This window comes from Plasmodium brasilianum, chromosome 8, assembly GCF_023973825.1.
Source record: "Plasmodium brasilianum strain Bolivian I chromosome 8, whole genome shotgun sequence".
Classification (NCBI taxonomy): Eukaryota; Apicomplexa; class Aconoidasida; order Haemosporida; family Plasmodiidae; genus Plasmodium; species Plasmodium brasilianum.
The window spans coordinates 1,982,359-2,005,343 of record NC_090121.1 but is presented as its reverse complement, the minus strand read 5'-3'; the positions used below and the strand labels follow the sequence as shown (position 1 = coordinate 2,005,343).

Genomic DNA, 22,985 nt, shown 5'->3' with positions numbered 1-22,985 from the left:
CTAAATTATTTGTTTTACCTAAATTAAGAAATCATATGCAAATAGTTTAAAATTATAATAAAATATTTAAATTTATTCTTATTAAATTTTTGTACTGTAAAACAATTCTGTTATTATACATATATACACTATTAAATAAAATTTACATGACTATCAACATTTGCCTTTTGTATATAAAATAAATAATATTATTAATATCCGTACAAAATAATAAAACAAGCTAAATATAATATAATAATAAATTTGAATCTTCAAAAATTCCTTTTCTTATTTATACTAGCTATGTAGTATTATATCTACCAAAAATAAAATATTCATTTAAATGCCGAATTTTTATAGGTTGTAATGCATTTCATGTTTTCAATATAATTTACATAGATAAATCTGAGATTTTGATATTTTACGATAAAACAAAAAATATTATAAATTATCCCTTTTTTTATAATTTAGCATATAAATTATATATCTTACTATAGTTAAACAGTTCCCGTAATTCATTATATGCATAAAGTCAACTCATCTATTCTGAAAAATATGACTGATAAAATAACAGTAATATATATAAACGTTATCTACAAAATAACAATAATTTTTTTGTACAATAAGAAATATTTTAAAATTACTATTATACTTGTAAATGTTATCCGATTAAGCACAAAATAGTATTAATCTTAAATTATGTTGATGAGCTACATGAAACCAGTGAATTCCAGAGAAAAGTCGTTTCTAAAAAATCTTCATTCAAGTTATCACTATCACAAGTAGAAGCATTTTCTTATATTTCTTAATATAAATTTATCTCCTTATTAGCAATAACTACATTAACATTTATTGCAAAAATTTTCTTATATTTTCTTTTGTACAACAGTATAAATAATTCAAATTAAAGATGTGAAAGCACTTCTACAATCTTTATAAATTACTGCGGCATAATACTACTGTTGCAATAGAGTTGTATTTACTAATATGAAAGTTTTTTTAAACTGATAAAGTCATCTCGACATTTCCATCATATTCCTTAATAAAAAAAGTAAATATTTAGAAATATTTATATGAACAAAATGAACAAGTATCGATAAATGGTTCTTAAAAAGATCGAACACATTCATTTAACATTATGTATTACGTAACATATCATAATAAACATAATTATAATCTATAGATATACATTATTAAATATATTTGCTCATATAAAATAGAATCCTGAACAAGTTAAATGAAATGCATTTTAAAAAAGCACCAAATAAAATGTTAGAATATATTTTTTTTAGTGATAATATTACTAAAGTAATGTTATACAAATAAGTATGCCTCAAAAAGAAATATAGAAAGTGCATGTAAAACGACAATAGTAAACAAGCATAACTAAAAAAAAACAAAGTGTAATTAAAGTAGAATTATATTTTGATAATTTACTAGTTACGAAAAAGAAATAGTAGAAACAGAAAAATATGTTAATATTAATTATATAACCAATACTACTGCTATTATACCAAAATAACATATTATATGTAATATTTATTACCAGAAATAGATCCATATAAGTATATATAAAGACAATTCAACAAATAAATTTTCATAACCTTATCAGCATATATTGTAGAAAAATAAAATATTCATTAAATCTAAATACATCTCGTAATTATAAAGATATTATCTATTTTAATATAGAAGTAATAAAAAAAAAAATTATTTTTATACTAGGATAAATAAAATTTAAGATATGCAATAAATTGTTTAACTCACTTTTGGAAGATCTGCATTGTATCAATAGAATTTTATATTAAACTAATTTCACTAAAAACGAAAATTTTCAATACTTTAGGATTAAAAGATATTAATTAAAACCTTACAACAATATCAAATATTTTACAATTCTATAATTTGGATAAATAAAATTTATTACATTATTTAAGAAATTATAATACAGGTTCCTTGAATAGTATCACATAACTATTTATATACATACATAACTACGAGAATATATGTTAAATTACAATACATTTATCATAAAATAAATTATTTTATTATAATTTTCATGTATATATATATTTTATAAGGATGCTTACACTATAAGGTTATAGTGTTAGTTTTAAACTCAGGTATGAAGTAATACGAACTATAAATTTAAATACATAGTGCTTTTTTAAAATTATATATATCGTAATTATTGTTCTGTGAATTTATAAACACTGAAGAAGAAAAAAATACATTATGTTATATAAAGTAACTTAATAATGTCATACAGTATTATTTTAATCCATAATTTTCATATACATGATGTGTTACATTATATATATATATATATATATATCAATTCTATTGCTGTACTTGATATGAAAAATTTATATAAGCTACATATCTACTATAATTTAAAATATAAATGTTTAAATAATAAATTATATATTCATACTACTATAAAAAATACCTCAATTTTTCGTATGAATTATTATTAATTTAGCGTTACATTTAGTTAAATGTAAAATATAAACTCTATAATAGTGCAATAACGACGATCATATATTGAAATAAAATAATTAAGTATATGTGAACGACGAAAAAAAAATATTTCAGTATATATATAAAATTGTAAAAAAAAAAAAAAATAATAATTAATTTTGTTATGTAAATATTTGAAAAAAACATTTATTCAGTACTATCCACATTTTATAAATTATTTGAGCATATCATATTTTGTTTTATTTTTCCACATATTCTTCCAACCTCAACTTATTAAATAATATATTCAATATATTTTTAACTAATGTATTCAAATAAGGCAAATTAAATATATAACTTAATGCACGATATATTAATTTTATATTTACTTGAATATGCTTATTAATAAAAATATTTTAAAAAGAAATGTGATAGAATATAAAGAATTATAACAAAAAGAAAATGTAGAACAAGTAACAAAAAAAATTGTATAAAATTTAATAAAAGAAAATTAAAAATAAATAAAACTAATAAATATTTAATATAATAGATTGATTAACAATAATTAAAATAACAGTTCTTGGTGCAAAGTAATTTATTAAAATCTATTATCTTTATTATGTATTTTGTTTTTAATATTAGCATCATCTTTTATTATTTATGAACATATTTCAAATAAAAGTCATTAAAATTAGAACTAATAAAATATATTATAATACAATAATGTATGTTGTTTGTAATTCGTTTACATTGTTTTGTAATTTTATTTACACATGCTTTTATTAAAGATTATCTTAAATTAATGCATGAACTATTTTATTTTGCAATTCTAAATATTTATTAATAATACGAAAAAAAAATTTTCAATTAAATATCAAATACAAAACAAAACAAAAAATAAATAATATCCTTTTAATCTATTTATTCTAATATAAATATGAATATTTACAGAAAAAATATTATGAATGTTCAATATATTTTTTTATCATATAACATAATATATTATTTCATTTATGTGGAATTATAATATTATTATTTATTATTACAAATAAAATATGTTATTTTTTTAATTATATACAATAATTTTATTATGATTATATACTAATAATTTTTCATACTTTGAATAAGTAGGCACACATATTTTCATTAATTCATCTATCCGAATAAGCATTATATTAATTAAAATTTAGTTCAAATGAAAACATTCTTATCTAAACATGGTAAGAGGAATAGGTTTTAGAGCATATATATATATATAAAATTATAATATTTAAAACAAAATCAGTGAAATAATATAAACTATAAATAGTCAATTTGGGGATAAATGGTATATATATAACATGAGATGTTTTAAGTACATTTTTATGGTTAGAACTTTCAAAAAGTATAAGAACAATTTATTATAAATTATTACTTATTTTATCTATACACTAACTAATAAATATAAAAAACAATTTATAAGATAATTACAATACTACAATTACCCGTATTAAAAATGAACTATAAAAGTAAAATGATAAAATATAAACATACAATGAGAACTAATAATGATTTAATTATAAGATATATATTTCCGGAAAAATCAAGAATATGATGAATTGTTTCCATCAATAGAAGTTTTAATATTTACATACATACGTCTATATTAAAAAAAAAAGATAAAAATTAAACATTAATATGAATGATATTTTTGCACAAAATTTTTTTTATTACTCGTAAACATAACTTATATTCAATTTCTTATTATTAGTCACTATTTTTATTCTTCATAAAGGTAGTATGAAACTTATATGAAAATATATACTTATACGTGTTTAATACCAAAATGATACTAGCGTATATAGACTTCCGTAATATATTTATTTAATGTAAATAAATATAAGAAGCATATAAAATAAATATTATCGTAATCAATTAACCTATAATTCGCATATATATTTTTACGTAGTAGAATATTTTATAATTTGTGTTATTATATATTTTAAAATTACGTTATTTATAAAAGATATAAATTTGCATATTTCATTTAAATCGTTATTTACAATAAACTAGCGTATTAAAATAAAGTACACGTAGAAAATCCTTTTACCTGGTAATATTCATATTTTTTTAAAATTCATAAATTTATGCATTAATTATAGCGTACGATAAAAAAGACAAATAATGTATCTAATGTAAAAATTAATACCTAAGTTATTTCTAATAATTCTTTTGAATATAGGATTTCATTGCGCTATTTAAAGATTCATTCAATTTTCTTAATGATCATTATTTTAAAAATATTGTACAAATATATAGAATAGGAATTTTGTTCCCTATATAATGTGCAAGATAAAAATTTATAAATAAATATTTGAAAATTGTTAATTATATAATTAAGAATAAAGATCCCCTCCATATAATACAAATAAAAAACACGAATAGAAAAGAACTCTAAATGACGTGAACCAAAATTTATACAAATGACTAAATGTATAAGGAAGATTCTTCATAATTTCAAAGGAATAAGATAAAAAAACTTTTAAAATTAATTTATGAAACAGAATATTTCTTTAAAAAAAAAATAAAAAAAACAAAGAAAAAATACCTTAATAATGTACGTTCTTAACCATATAATTGTCATAGTAATTGCTCAAGTAATATTAGTGAATATTATGCATGAATAATAAATAAGAAAAATTATTTTAAAAATAATAAAAAACAAAATTATCAAGAATAAGAAAAAAAACAATATAAAATTAACATTTACAAAAATATGTTGCGTTTTAAGTAAGTCTGAAGTATTTCAAGAACTTCCTAAATATAATCTCTTCAATTCAGTTATATAACACTATAATCCCCCTCCAAAAAAAAGCAATATCCACGTGGAGAACATTTAACTAAACTTCAAGAATAATACTCACAACAATAGGAATATCAAACGGATCGGATAAATACGTACTTAACTCAAGAAGTACTCGATCCTTAAGCACAAGTTCACATATTATCGTCTGAATTACGAAGTTTAGAAAACGAACCTAATGATTCTGAACCTATAAAAGCGGAAACAACAAAAACATATACATAGTTCCATTGCACATCTCTAGAAACACGGATATATCTGCATCATTTTGTAGAATCACTGAACTCATGAAAGCCCTCCTTACGCTAGAAATGACAATATCATACCACAAAATCTTAAAACTTCTCCACTTCTGCTCCTACAATATCTAAAACCCTAGGTATAGCTAATGCTTATTATACTACTAATTAAATAAACATACTAATTAATTTATATATCTAAAATATAATTAAAGCTCAATAGGCAATATATCTTTTACATATATATCATCTATTTTAATAAGGTTTGTAATTATTTTATTTTACTTCCTTATTAAAGTAATGTAAAAATAAACGTTCAAAAATATGATAAACAAATAATTATTCTAATAAATAATTTTATTATTCTTCTCTTTTTATATCTTAGTACACTATAAGAGATCTGTTAAAAAAAAAGGTAAAAAGATAACAAGTAAAATAATTAACACTACTAGTATCCCCATTTTACGATAGAATTAGTGAAGTTTTAATACATGATAATACAGAAAACCTATTATGACAAGATAAAGAAATCACAAAAAATAAATATACGGGAACACAAAATGAAGAAGAATTTAAACTGATCGAAACGAAAAGAAGATATATCCAAAACCATTATAGAATTACATATGGAAGTACTCGAAAAATTCCAAAAATATATATGAGAATAAAAATAAAGGATAACTTCTGGAAACATTCCTAGAAAACATCATACAAGTACCACATAGAACCTATCCTAATTTAACAAATTAAGAACAGTTAATAGAAAATACTAAAAATATGAGTGACATTAAAAAAAAATATTCTATGGAATAATTGATCATAAACACATAGATATCTTTTGAATAAATTGAAAAAAGCGAACTCCTTTAATAATTTTAAAAATAAGCATCCGTAAAAAATGTGAAGAATTAAAAAAAAATATTTCAAATGAAAATAAAAATTTTACATTTTTAGAAAGAGACGAAGATATAAACACACAGTTTATATAAAAAAATCATATGATTATAGAATAATATTTGGAAATGAACTGATTTATATGATTGAGAGAAGAATTTCAGATGTATATGAAAATAAATAAAAAAAAGATAACATTTCATTAATAAATGAAAAATAAATGGAAAACAAAAGAAGATAAAAGGAATTATGTAAATATTTTTAAAAAATTTTAATAGAAAAATTGTGTATACTAGTACTTATTATGTTATTAAAAAAATTCAAAAAAGAGGAGCATATAAAAACTAGGGAATTACTCTTGGATAATTTAATAAATGAATGGAATAGAGAAGAAAATTCATATTAGAAACCATAAATAATGGAAAACATAATTAAAAATAATACTGATGCTTTAGGTAATAGGAAAAATATGGATACTCCTATTGTAAATATGAATACTCTTAAAAGAGAGATAGAACATTGGATAAGAGAAAAGATACATAATTAAACACCATAGATCATAAGAATATTATGAAAAAATATTACCAAATAGTAGAATAATACATTCTAGAAATTGATAATGATATATTAAGAATATATTCAAATGTAGATATATGTTGCCGATGAACACATTTCTTGAATGCTAAGATTCATAAAAAGATAAAATAAGAAGACGAATGTATTATAAAGAATAATATATAAGATAGAAGAGGGAGTAAAATATGAAGATTTAAATTCAATTACATAAAAAATATTTCAAAAATATATAATATTATTTATTTCTACAAGAATATCTATTAGAAATTTATATCAATACTTGATTCAATAAAATTAGAAAAATTATATTTTATATATAAAAAATATTAATCTTTTTATATTAAATAATATATATCAATTTATGAAATATTAAGCTGTATATTTTGTTTTATTCCTTAATAAATAATTTCTTTGAAAAAAATCAAAAAGCTTATTTCATTTATAAATTACATTTTTAAAATACATATTATTTTTCTACATAAATTTTAAATTAATCAGAGATCAATATAGGTATTCAGAACATTACAATAATAATGTTAAAGCTCAAAATATTATCCTAGATAGGAATTATTTTAATTATATAATATTACATTATTTGTTTTTTTTTTTTTTTTCCATTTTTTTTTAAAATAGTTTGTTTAAACTTATGTAATTAAATATTGAACATATATAATTTTATAACTATTTAATGTTATGTTATACAGTAATATAAATTGATGTTTAGTATATTAATAATATAAACATTTTTATTGCACAATGGAAGAAAATATTTAATAATTACATTCTTTGCTGATTTCTTTTGGCATTATATTAATATATGACGATTCTTGTTATATATGATAGAATTTTTCTATATGTATAATATTATATAAAAATTAATTAATTTATTACTGGATTAATATTTAATTCGAAAAATATAATGTTTCTTGAATAATAATAAATAAGTTAATAATATAATAAAAAATTGCATATTCCAAATGAACAAAGCTCCTAATTAATAATAGTTTATTATATTATATTAGATTCTCTATATTTGAATATATATATATATGTCTTCCATGAGAATTTATATGTTATTTATCTAAGAAGCGATATTATCTAGAATGAAAGATTAAAACTTTATTGAGCACCTAGAAAATACTATCAATATTAAATTAATCCTAAATGCCAATTATGAAAAATTTTATATCTTTAATTTGCATAATTAAATATTTAAAAATATACATAAATACATTATTTTTATTATTTGCAGAGAACTATAAGAGAAATACAGAATATTTATTCATATATAAAACACTATTATTTTTATGTAATATTTTATTAAATATGTTAAATGTTTATGAATTAACATGTAAATCACCATTTCACTGAAATTTCTTATTTTATTTTTATTTTTCGAATAAACTATTTGCAAAGCTATAGAACATATTATTAAATATTTTTATTTGGTTTTACATAATTTTTATTTTTTTATGTTATATTATGTAATTATATGAAAAAAAGTAAAAATATCCTTAAATTACTTTTTATAAATAAATATTCTTACTACACAGAAAATTAGAAAAACATTTGTGAATTTCTCTAAAATATTTTATTAGCTAATTTTAAAACAAATACATAACATCACATTAACAAAAAAATGTGAATTCCAATACTATTATTCATACAATTTAAATTTTTAATTAATTTTTTATATTTATAATTCATAAATAAGATAACATTCTTAAGCTATGTTTAAACCACATTATCGATTTTCTCTATGAGGCACAAATTAAGAGCATGTGAATAAAAAATGAAGTAAAAGTTTATTGTTGTATATTATGCTAATTTATTATGTGCAATTAACGAATAAATTCCTCATAGACCCATAATTATATATGTATTTTAAATAATTAAAATTTTTTCATTAGAAGGCTTTATATAAATTTTTTTATAAATTAATCGATATTATTTCTTTAAAAATAAATAATCATTATTCATACATGAATATTTTGGCTAGTTAATGATAGCAAAAATTTATATATTGTTAAATAGTGATAATATGAAAGTGCTTTATTTAGGGTTTCACATATAAATTTTAATTACATTTAACTTTTATATATAATTTGCCACATTTTATTTTACAATTTTTTATAAAATAAAAGTACGCAAATATTACTATATACAAATAAAAAATAAAAAATAGAACAACTTAATGCAGAAACTATATATATATCAAATAACACATAAAAATCCAAATATAGAAATAATATCCTTTACTAATGTTTACATATATATATATATATAATTGAATAAATTAAAAAAAAATAATAACGAATGATTTATTATAAACTTAAATTTATAAGAATGAATTTAACTGATGTATTTTTATTATTTCACATAAAAGGAATATATAATAAATAGGAAGTACATCTATATTGTTTCAAGAAATATAAGTAAATCATAGCATAAGAATGATATGTTAAAATAATTAATAACAGTTTAATATGTTATTTAAAAACAATGTATATAACTTCAAATAATAATTTCTCTAACACTTGTGATGCTTATTCACATTTTTTAGTTCATTATATTTATTTATATCCTCTAATGTATCTTAGAGATTCAATATTTCTGCCTCGTAATATGTATTATCTTATTATATAATGTAAAATACAAAATAATTGCATCTTAGCGTATCACTAAAATGTCAATTAATTAAGTATATGTAATACTAAATAACATTTTTAACATCTCTATTTTCTTTAATTTTTATTAATTTTTTTCTCGTTTATTTCATTTCTAAGCTTTGTTAAAATATATTTAATTAAATGATAAATACATTAGTAAAATTAAAATGTAATATTAACTTCTGGGTTATATATTATAATTCATTATATATGAGAGTAATATATTTAACAACAATATTATATCAAAGAAAAAAAGAATTAATTTATTATTATATTATAAGGGTCTTGAAACAAATGTTATATAATAAAAACTATATAATGAAAAAAAGAGATAAATTAAATAAAAGAGGCATATACAAAATTGAAAAATAATATGATACTACTTCACACATTTATTTCATTATATAAAAAAAGTAAAACACATATGATAAACATGTTTTCTAATAGAATGTATGTTTTATAGATTTTATTGATGAACATTATAAGATATATTAATCTATAAATTTATTATGTTACAAGGGCATAATAATTTTAAAAAAATTCTATATTAAAGACGTTAGGAAATTATTCTATATTTTTTTTTTTTCTTTTTTTTAATTTATAATTATGATCAACATTCAGTATGATAATATCTACTTTTTTTTTACGCATTAATACTCGAAATATATATATGTATATAATATTAAATCAAATGTAATAAAAAAAAAATTATAACTCTAACTACCTCATCTCACAGAGAGGAGGAAATTAAAGGAATATTTTATTAATATATTATTTAGTCTATCGTTCGCATAACACCCTTATAATTAAAACTACTTTTTTTGAAATATATTTTTAATTTAACAAAATATTACTTATTGTCATATATTATATTAGCATTTTAGTTAAATTTATTTTTCATTTATATTAATTGAAATCTCATTATTAATTATGAAGTTTATGTTCCCTATGAACATGTGTATTATTATAATCTACAAAAAAAATTATTTGATATAATTTGAAAAGTATTATTTTTACCTTAAAAAAAAATAATAGTTAATAAAAAAAAAATTCTATAATTTTTGAAGAGATAATATTTACCTATTTGTAGTTTTTTAAATGTCGACAAAGGATTCCTAAATACGTATTCTAATATTATGTGCATTATAGATGAAAAAGTACTAAAATTATTTTATTTTTGTATATAAATTATTAGTTCAATTATTTAATCCTCCCATAAATGAAACTAATAGGAAAGTTTATTTTTCTCAAAAAACGTTTTTAAGTTCATAACAGTAATCTTGATTTTCAAAATTATTATATTTACATTTAAAATCGTTTATTTTATACGATAAAAACTATAAAACCTTATCTAAATATTATAAAAAAATTAAAGTTCTAATTTTACTAAGGAATTTTTTTTAAAATTACATGTATAAAAAAAGGAATACACCACATATCAACACGTTATTATTGTTCTTTTACATATGTAAATATTAACAAGATAAAATTTTAATTATCGATATTCAATTCATGTATATTTAAATATGTTGGAATCCCGTAATATAGGAAAGATGTCATATCTTATCTTTTTTTTATAATAATTATATATAGCATATCATTTGAAGAATTCATTTTTCTATAATTAAAATAAATATTCTTTTTTATGAAATAAGATTTTGCGCATTTATATATTTTAAATTCTTTTTTCCTTATAGAATAATTTACTTCATAATTATCTTAATTATAAAGTTTAATTTCATAGAGCTACCCATAATGTTCATGGGAAAAATCATTGATCTATTTCTAATAGAATTAACTCAAGAATTTTAGAAAATACTGATAATTACGTTATCTGTCCATGTCAACAGAGTTCTATTTTTTTAACTTATAAGAAAGACTTTTATATATCTTTTAAAAAACAGATCTTTTTAATAATTGAAATACCGAACAAAAAAGTGTGCAATTCACAATAAGGGTAGTTGCTTTAAACAATATAAAGATATTACATCCTATAAAAATAATATATGTTAGGAATATAAAGAAAACATTTATCTTTGTATTTTTAAAAAACTTACAGAGCTATATAATTTATTAGGTTTTTAACAATTTTACTTCTCAGAATAATAAAACAACTAGTAATTGTGTAGTTCCTAAAAAATGCTATAACTTTTATATTTAACATTCAAATAAGTATAAAGCAAAAAAAAGTAACTAATTTTATAAAGAGTTAAACAATTATAAGGACATACATGACGAGAAAATAGTCAATGTAACTGATTTTCCTGGAATACAAAAATTTTAGCACATATAAAAAGTTATGTAGTTATTAGAAGTTTAACAACAGTTGTCATATTAATAGCAACATTCACTTTATTTATTATATATACAGTTTATAAAAATTATACTTAATAGCATGAATATTGTATCATAATTTGTAAAATTCATTTTCTCAAAGAATATCTAGCCCATAACTATAGTTTTAAGTACATATATAAATATTTTTTTTTCGTATAATTTGATTCCATTTAAATGCCTTTACATAATCTTTTAAGAAAGAAAAATAATAAATAATGTTTACAAAATTGAAGAAGAAACTAGATAATCCTAACAATATACACATGAAAATGTAAACAGAAATTATAAAGGAGGTTTTCATAATATAAGTCATTATCCTAAAGGGAATGTTTAACACAAATTACGATTTATACATTTTGCATTAGAAAATCACAAAACTTAGTTGTATAAAAGTTAAATATAAGTGAATATTTATTAATAAATAAAATAAATCAAAAATAAAAAAAGGAATATATGTTTATTAAAAATATTTACAGAAAATGTTAAGATATATACACTAGTAATGTAAGAGTCCTTAGCAATTATATCCACTTGTGCATGATATTTTTGTTAGGAGGTAATACAAATAATTTTAAAACATAAATATACAATACAAGATGATAAAGTAAATACTTATTTCCTTATACAAAAATATTAAATAACGTTTAATAACTAAGTATTATATAATAGGGGAAAGGAAAAAAACAAAAGTATTAAAAAGTTCAATAATTTTATTATATAAATATAAGGGTAAAATATTAAAATAAAAAAATTATTGAAAAAATAAGAAGAATATATATATTTAATTCATAACTAACATTAATTTAAATTTTTATTATTATTTGTTCCGATGAAACTAAATAGAAATTAAATTTTGACCCAATATAAAAAAATTTTAACATTGTTATATTTATGTGGCAGATATTCTATGTGAAATTTTAGTAAGAAAACTTGTAAAGCAAGATAAGTTAGATGAATTCTAACGTACCTCAAATTTAAATGAGAAGACCATTATTAACGAGTTAATAATTCATAAATACGTTATTCTTGAGAACTATTCTTAATTTCTTTTGTTCCATTTTTACCCTTTTATATGTACAATATCTAAGGAAAAAACAAATCAGTATAAATTAAAAAAACTCAATATATAATGCTATTACATAATTATAAATTTTTGACTAAATTAAATTATAATAGTATCAAATAGCATGTTTATTTCTGTATTCTATTTTTATTTACTTTATACAAAAGTAAAAATACAACAAACGTTCTCAGAAATATAATTGCAAGTATCACTATAATATGGAAATGATCCAAAAAGTCGAAAGGAAATTCTTCCTTTCTTAAGGATAATGATAGAATACCACTTTTATGTTCTCCATGAAGTTCGTTATATACAAATTACTAAACATATAATATTTTATAAATAGGGATAGATCTTTTGATCATGCAAAAATTTCGTTTACTGATCTAATTTGTGAATTGGAACATTCATTATATACACTAATTTTAAATGTTTTAAATAACCATGTATCGCCTTAGATTTTACTATATATATTAATTTTAGTTAATTTAAATAAGAGATTTTTTGGATTATACATTATACCTCATTCAAAAAATAAAACAAAAGATATGTAATAATGAATTTATTCCGAATTATCGAAACAATGGCATGTTCATATGGAAAGGATAAACTTAAATCATTTTATGATAAGGGTGCACTTAATTTTATTTTTAATAAATATCTTTTTAATAGCATACATAAATATCCTTGGGGAAAAAATGCGCAGAATATAGTTCATACTGCCACTAAATATAAAGATGTCATTTAGCTTATTTTATACTTTTAAACTATTTTTTTAATTTTACATTATATTTTTACCTTACACATATATATTGTATACTGCACAATAGGGTACATAAGAAAACAAAATTATAAAAATAATGCAGTAACATTTCCTTACTAAATTATTTATTCAATAAAAACGAAATATTTTTAAAAGAATTAATCTATAAAAATTAATCACATAGTTCATCCACAAATTCAACTTACTTTTAATAATTTATTTTTTATAAAAAAATAATTTAGGTAAAAAAATATGACTTTCATTTATATCTTAAAAATAAAGAATTTAAATAAAAAAAGTTTTTTTACAGATTAAATATTTTTAAAATTCTCAATATATTACATATACATTTACATTTTTATTTATATAAATAATTATATAAATATTTCCTTTTCCTAAAACGTTTATGTTTATACTTTTCTTTTTAAAATAAAATTAATTATACATATAATAATATACATTAGCTAATAACTTAGAGTCAAATAATAACAGGAGGAAATTAAATCATTAACCACATGCTCTAAACTAAGAATACTATTTAAAAAAAATACTATTTATATTATACCTATAACTATATATATATTTAATGCAAATAAAGTAAAACTTCGATTAAAAGGATTTTTTAAAATAAATATGATTCCTGATATTTTTATCTTAAAGTTATTTTGTAGAATAAACATAAACATTCCTTCTATGTTAAAAAAAAATATATAAATATATATACAACACAAAGCATGTAAATCATTCCATCATTTACTAACCAAAATATTTATTTTTAATTTTAAACGAATAGTTCATTTTTTTATTTATGTAGCATATTATCATTTAAGACTAAAAAGGATAAAAAATAATGAGGACACCTTTTTACAGTAACAAATATAAACTTATGCATGATATAAATAAAATTAATTATATTTTTTTTTCCCTTAATTTTAAGGAGTATATATATATTCTTTAAAAAAAATATTTTTGTAAATAGAAATATATATATAAACCATAATTTTGTGTTAATCTGTAAAAACATTTTAATAACATAACGAAAAATATTAAAGTAGTCAAATTAACAAAAAAATTAAAAGTGTATATTTTTACCGTTGCACACGAAAAGGGTCAGGCACATACAAATGTTTTTATAAAATTAAAGCAATTACTGGTTAATAGCTATTTGGGTACATCACTTAGGGAATTATAAATATTAACTGTTACAAAAAAATTAATTTACGTGAAGAAGGATATGCCGAATTGTATATATTATCTTTTATATATGTGAACTTTACATTTCTTATCATTTTTCTACCAAGATAAATCATTGCTCCTACAGCTATAATCCCGGACGCCAATAAACATATACTTGATGGTTGCATATCATATGAAACACTTATAGCTGATTTTAATGTTTTCCCTGATATTAAATATTTTATAGAAAACAATGATATTCCAAATAATACAATAAAGCTAAATAAAGCCCAAATCATAATTAATTTTTTTTTTGTATCGCTATGTAAAAACTCAAAATCAGTAATCGCAGCATCCCTAACCTTATTTTTATAATATATTTTGTCCAACAATCTTTTTTTAAAATATGAATTTTCCCTATTGCGTGCAGAAGATTTACTTCTCCTAGATTGCCCATAGCTTCGTGCATTATTTAATGAACATTCATTTCGCATTTTATTTTTTCCTTTCGATACGTTTTCATTATTATATTTAAATTTTTTTTCGTATCGTCCATTATTTTGTTTTTCTTCCATCATCCATGCAATATTTGAACATTTTTCCTGTTTATGCTTTGATAATAATCGATAAATTCTTGTAACCAATATTATATCATCATTGTTCTTATCCAAGTATTTGTAATAGATACGCTAAAAAAAAATATATCCATGATTTAAAAATATAAACAATTTTATTCTAACAATAAGTATTAATAAAAATATACCAAAAAAAATATAAACAGTGCATATATACATAAAAATAATATTATAATACCAATTCATTGTAAAAATTACATATCCAAGTTAAAAGGAGCAAAGTACATATTTTAATATAAAATGGTAACTTATTTTTTTCTTCCATGACATAGATTTTAAAAATTTAAATATACTCAGTAATGAAAAGAGTAGCAATAATATAATATTCATCTAATTATAAAATAATTAATATTTTTTTTCATATTTATATTATTATCTTTTATTTTTATATGAATATATATTTAAAATATTTGTAACTAAAATACACTGTATAACATACACGAAAAAAAATAACTTTAAAAATTTATAAAATATTTTTTAATACTATCTTAAAAAACATAATTCGTTAAAATAACGTAATTCGCATTCATTCTTAAATATTCATAAAATATAATTTAACGATTTAATAGATATTAATAATTAAATTATTTTTCCATTACACCTTTCAAAAAAAAATTAAAAAAATATATATTATTCCTTAATATTTTAAAAAATATCAATTTATTCACAATATAAATTATAGAGAATACTTTGTTTTAAATATTGAGAATGCTTATATAAATTCTGATTTTATATTAATAATTTTAATACTATAAATATTATATTTTGAAAAAATGTAAATTATTGATGAATAATATTAATTACCATAACATAATAGTAGTAATAATAATTTAAAAAGAAAATAACTGTATATAACTTGCTGTTATATTAATTATAAAACTTGAAATATATATTATCTATTTAAAAAATAAAATAAATAAGATAATACTCTATAACATTAGAAAAGTATATAACTTAACTATATATAAAAACTCATTTTTTATATTTTGTACCCATGATAATTAAAATTTTTAATTTTTTATTAAACTTTTATTTACATTATATTTTCTAAATGAAGAGTTTTCAAATTCATTTAATATATTTTTTTTTTTTTTAAAATATATATAATTAAATGAAATCTAAGTAAATTCAAAAAAAAAGATTACCAAAAGTAAAGTTCCTATAAGAACCTTAGATAAAATTAGGTTAAATATAAATGTATTTAAAATAAACTTTACAACGAAGAATAATATATATAATGTATAATATGCACATAACGAATAAGAATGAATAACTTTAAATTTACTAAAATATATAATTTATTGATTTTTATTTATTTATTCTCAGAAGAAATATGTTATTTTTTATATATTCTTTTACATGTACATAAGGACATATTTTAAATATTAAGCACAATTATTAAACATGATTGTATAAATATAAAATATTTTTTTAAAAATACTTTTAACAGTAGAAATATATTATAACTAATTATTTCTGTTCTTTATATATAATATTGTTTTTGTAACCGTTAGAATGAACATTATAAAAATATGTTATTCCCAAATATGGTTTTAATCATTTAAAATATATATTTATACAATTATTATAATAAAAACATATCATTCTTCCAAGTAATAATTAAAAAATTATAAAAAAAAGAAAAATACATAAATTTAAAATATTATTCCTGCATTAACAAAAAAAAAAAAAGTAATTTATAAAAATTAGCATTATTGTACTTAAGTTTAAATTACATATACATTTTTCGCTATATTTTAAAAGATTCTTATTCAATATCCTTTAATTCATCTCCATTATTTTATAGTTTCATTTAATAATTCACACATAATTTTCGATATAAAATATATCTTTACTCATTTAAAAATGTTATGTTAATGCATATGTAAATTATAAAATAAATTATAAAAATTTAGAGCAATATATAATAGAATCTTGGTAATAATTAACATAAATACGAATTCATTAGTTTGGTAAATATATAATATTTTAAAATATTTTATTTCTTATTAATTATATATGTGTTTATATATATTTTCCTTTATTATTTATGTTTTTGTATTAATAAATTATTATATTAAAATAAATTATATTCTTAATAATATATTTAATTTTCTTTACCTTAAGTATCTTTGTGCTAATTAAATTATGTATATTCGCGTCTATAACATTCCATTTTTTTCTTTAAACGGTAGATCCAAGAATACTCTTTGCAATTCTTTCTTCTAAATAAATTATATATATTATTATATAATAGATTTAATTAATGATATTTTAAATATATAATCATTTAGAGTAATTCTTCTTTGTTCTACAGTATTTCTTTGTAGAATCTAATAAATATCATTTTGACTGCACAAAGTTATATTCATTTTTTTATTTTTTCAGTGCAGTTCGTAATTCTTTATTATTTTTAATATATATTATTACATATTTGCATTGATATTCTAACAAACCGAATAATAATATGTGAATACGAAACTATTTGTTTTAATTAATATTTAATCGCATATAAACTTACCGATTCATGCATGTTCTGTTTATAATGTTATAAACTTGTATCTTATCAAATACTACAATATTATTTACGTTCCTAATAGACCTATTGGATCAATATGCTATAAAATATTTTTTTGTTTTATATAAGTAAACATGTATTTATATGATATATGTATCTCAAAAAAAAAAAAGTTTTAAAATATTATATGTTCACCTTATTTATATTTGATATTTTTATAACGGCCTATTACATTAAACGTTTATTTCAATTGTACATTAATTATAAACTATAATTTTTTTATATATGGATATGTTTTGAACTTCGTGCAGTTGCATTATATACAGTAAACATTGATATTTTATATTGTATTTTATAATAAGAATTATGCTTTTTGTTTCTCGTATAAATAGATATTTCCTTTTCATGAAAAATTACTTCTATTTACTTGTATTTGTTTCTATAGATGAAAATGTAAATTTTACATTTTTTTTTAAGAATAATATATATAGGAATTTTTCTATTATTTATTTAACTAAAATATATATTAACTATATAAAAAATATATAAACATTTGTATTACATTTATAAATGTTTAAGGTTATTAATATATAAATTACAAATAGTTGCATGATATATTAATATTTTAGAATGAAATATACTTCTGCACTATAATAGAAAAAAAATATATATATTTCTAGCATTAAAGAATCTATGATGATAATAGAAAAAATATTGTAATTTTACATAAAATTAATATTTTCCGAAGTAAAAAACGAGTTAATATCTATCTTAATATTTTATATGTTTCATATAGTTGTGGATGTTAAGACATAATTTTAAGTTCACTATTTGCTATTTTGCGATTTCTTTTTTTTTATATTAGGAAAGTTATGTTCCTTCCTAAGTTATTGCAGAATTTTTAATCTAAATTTTCTTCCTTTGTAATGAGTTGTAATATATTACATCCTCATGACAATATCCTTAAATCATCTTATACTTCATCCCTTTTCTTTTCATCATCTGCTGAATTTATGTAAGATGGTAATATATCATCCCTTAAATTTATGTGCGAATGTTGTTCATGTTTATTGTCTCCTTATTACCAGTTTTTCCTGAATTGTAGAGAGATCTTCGAATACCCCATAAAAAGAATATTTTTTTATCATTATAATAAATTTAAATACGATTTTCATGATTTATTTTCGTATTTGTTTTATATACAAGTTTTTCTTTTACTGCTTATGTTCAAATAGTTTTAGAATCAATCAAGTTATCAGAATAATAGAATGATGTAAAAACTATATAATAAGACTCCACATAAACTTTTTCTTATATATATAAAAACCATTTTCAAAAGGAAATGTTATATTATCCAAAAACTATGGTAAAATAAGGCTGCATAAATTTTATAGGAAATCCAAAACTCTTTATCATGGATGATAATATAAACCTTTGTTGTAAAATATTATTTATGTTATTCTGTAACTTGCGTTAATCCATAAATTGTTGTTTCGATATCCATAGAATTATATTTTTAGGAGTATATTGTCCTAAAATGTGCTAATTTACTTATTCAAAATAATTTGAATAAATTCAAAAATACGTACTTAACTTTATATCAAATATAAATATAATATATCTCTTATATATGAAACTTTAATAAAAAAAAAAAAAAATGAAATCATTACACTACGTCTTAAGTACAATTCAAATAAATAAAATTTTTTTCAAATATGCTTTCACAACTCTTAATTTATTAAAAACTTAAAATATTATTATACATCAAAATAAGGTTTACTTTTTTACATATAATATATAGTATAATTCTATATTCTAATTATTGTTATTTAAAAATAAAAAATATTTTTTAATAGAAAAGTTATTACACAAAAAATTAAAATAAATATATTATTTAAGAATTACAAAAAAATAAATATATATATTTTCAAATAAATACAAAAAGTTAAAAAGGAAAGAGTATATTCTTTAATTACACTTATTTTTATTTCCTTTTTATCATTTCTATTGAATAGAAAAGTTTATTTAACCAAAATTTGTTTTCTGAGTATTTATGATCTAATTCTCATAAAGTTCTGCGTAATTATAGAGAAATGAAACGCATTCTATTTGACGTGATAAGTTAAAACTTCTTTTGTTCGTATTAAAATTGCTGAGTTTTGGGCTCTCTCTGAAAGTCCTTGTGTGCTTAAATCTGGGAAATAACTTATATATTTTAATTTTCTTTCCTTAATTTCAAGTATACGCTATTGAAACAGTGTAAACTAGTATATAAATGAATGATATAAAACGTATATAATATGGTTATTTTACAAATTGTCCATCTTAAGAAAAATGCATTATTAAAAGTAACTTACGGAGTATTCATATTATAAGATGCAATTTGTTATTTACATTAAAGTGAAGAAAAAATACCAATATTATTCGAATTACTAAGCCAACTACATTGGAAACAAGGACAAAGTTATTTTTTAACATATTCCATTGTGTTTTTACAATATTAGAAAAATCTTCATGTGTTATAAGTAATTTATTTGTAATTGTATTTTGATCACTGTAAACCCTTTTTTCCTTGGTTTATAAAACTTGTAATTTTCCTGAATTTCTTGAACTTTATGATATAACTTCTCTAATATTCTCTTCATTTGTCCCAAAAATAACTTTTTTAATCCTTCAATAGTCAATAAACTTCCCATTAGTTAATAGGTAACCCATGAAAACTTTTTTTTTTTTAGTAAAATTAACTTTAACCAAATCTTCCGTATTTTGGAAAAGTCGCGAGCTATCATCTTATGGTTTGATATTTGGACAACATAGATTTCTCACAAGGTTAAATTTCTACCTATGTTCATCATTTATTTTCATGAGACATTTTATTTTTTTTTTCTAGATTACTAGAATCCACGAGGTTAGTAATTGCCTCAGATTAAACTTCCTCTAAATGTGTATTCAACGCTGTTGTCACATCTCCTGAAAAAAAACACCTATGTGCCTCTTGACATGTGCTGATTCCAGCTGCAATCATACTACTGTGGGTATAGCCATCTTCTTTGATTAAGATTCATAATGAACCTTTGCCCCATATCTTAAGATGGAACCTAGTAAAATAAAATAGCTCCAAGTATTCTAGATCTAACTATGTAAAATCTTACTCTTTGTCAATAGTTTTAGTTGTAATACTTTTTATTCCGTAAAAGTTTCCATTAGTTTTAAATTTCAATTTAGACAAAAGATTACTAAAATCAAACTCAGCACTACAATTCAAAAAAAAATGTCGACAAAATGTTATGCCTAACAAACAATACTCATTCTTTTACTTGTTATATAAAATAGTGATAGCATTCTGGTATTCTGGGTATTTATTAATCATAAACTTATTACAAATATCTTTACTTTTAATACTCGCATAATCTTCAAAATATAGATACAAATATTTATCTTCATTCTTATAATTCTTTTCGCTTATGTTTTTATTATCAAATTTACATTTACAATAATATATAGGATAAGTTCAGGTAAAGAATATAGTAAATTAAGGAATTCATTAACATCAGATTTAACATTATAACTTAGTCATTTTTGAATACATGTTGTTTTTTTTCATATAACCAGTATATATATTGTAAACAAAGGTTACAATAAATTTTTGATCCACACTTTTCATACAAATATTTAAAAGTTCTTGCAACTTTTTTACAAAGTCCAGAAGTGCCTCCATTGTAATCTCCTATATTTTTAAGTTACAAAAACAAATATATTGCTAATCAATGACTTCATTATTCACTTCAACATATATATTATATCAAGGTAACTCCTTTAAAGCGTATCCCTGAAAATATTTTGGATAATATGAATCATTTAAATAATTAAATACTTAAAAATTATAAACTAAGTTATTTTATTTTACGCAAAAAATAATATTAATATAAGGATTCATGATTTATTATTTCTGTGAAATATTAAAATATATATATACTTTTTGCTCTTCTTGCATTTTTATATATTCCTTTCAACTACACGATTTATGTGCTAGAAGATATAATTAAAACTATGAATATATAAATATTTATGTATAATTTGTGACAGCTCATTTAAAAATTAGTTTTCATTTATTTTTTTATTAGTATTTTAAATCTATTTATATATTTATTTGTGAAAAATGTCACTTAATTTATTTTTTAGATAATATTATTACTATATTTTTTTTACTGCATTAATATATTTAATTAGAACTTAAATAGCTGTAACGTTCACACAATATTATAGTAAAAAAAAGAAGAAAAATAATGTAAAAATTCATTATATATATATATTATTCATTTAATCATTAAAATCTATATTTATTTGAAAATAAATAGCATATTAAATGTAAAAATTTAATTATAACGCTTAGAGATGTATTATTTTGTAACTCTTTTGCAATTTTAAATATTTTTATATTCCTAATTAAGGTTACTTTAAAATATTAAAAAAATAATTATTCAATAAATATATTTACAATTAGTCCTTTAAAACTGTGTATTTTATCACACTGCAAGATATACAATAATACATGCATACATTACCATACTTAGCCATGATTGCAAAAATAAAAAATAAATCAATGAAAAAGGAATATTACAAAAAAGTACAAAGTGTAAGAAATAAGTGGTTTTAATATGATAAAAAATATCTCTTGTAATATATTTATTTTAATTATAATTCCACTATTTTTTAAGAGGCCTATATTATGCGACTACAAATAGTATGCTTCATTTAATGTTAACAGTAGAAAGTCAATATTTAATTTTACTACATATTACAATTATCTTGGTGAAAATTCACTTGTACAATA

General features: G+C 19.2%; 2 protein-coding genes across 2 annotated transcripts; both read right to left on the bottom strand.

The window, feature by feature from the left end:
- Positions 1 to 15,024: 15,024 nt before the first annotated feature.
- On the bottom strand, positions 15,025 to 15,898 carry MKS88_002576 (uncharacterized protein; the record flags this gene model as incomplete). The annotated part of the gene is made up of 2 exons (XM_067215595.1): positions 15,025 to 15,687; positions 15,812 to 15,898. 2 exons carry the CDS (start codon positions 15,896 to 15,898, stop codon positions 15,025 to 15,027), a joined length of 750 nt encoding a protein of 249 aa, XP_067074006.1.
- A 5,174-nt stretch (positions 15,899 to 21,072) lies between these two features.
- Positions 21,073 to 21,869, bottom strand: MKS88_002575 (PIR protein; the record flags this gene model as incomplete). The annotated part of the gene is made up of 4 exons (XM_067215594.1): positions 21,073 to 21,121; positions 21,304 to 21,405; positions 21,469 to 21,562; positions 21,761 to 21,869. 4 exons carry the CDS (start codon positions 21,867 to 21,869, stop codon positions 21,073 to 21,075), a joined length of 354 nt encoding a protein of 117 aa, XP_067074005.1.
- Positions 21,870 to 22,985: the final 1,116 nt, after the last annotated feature.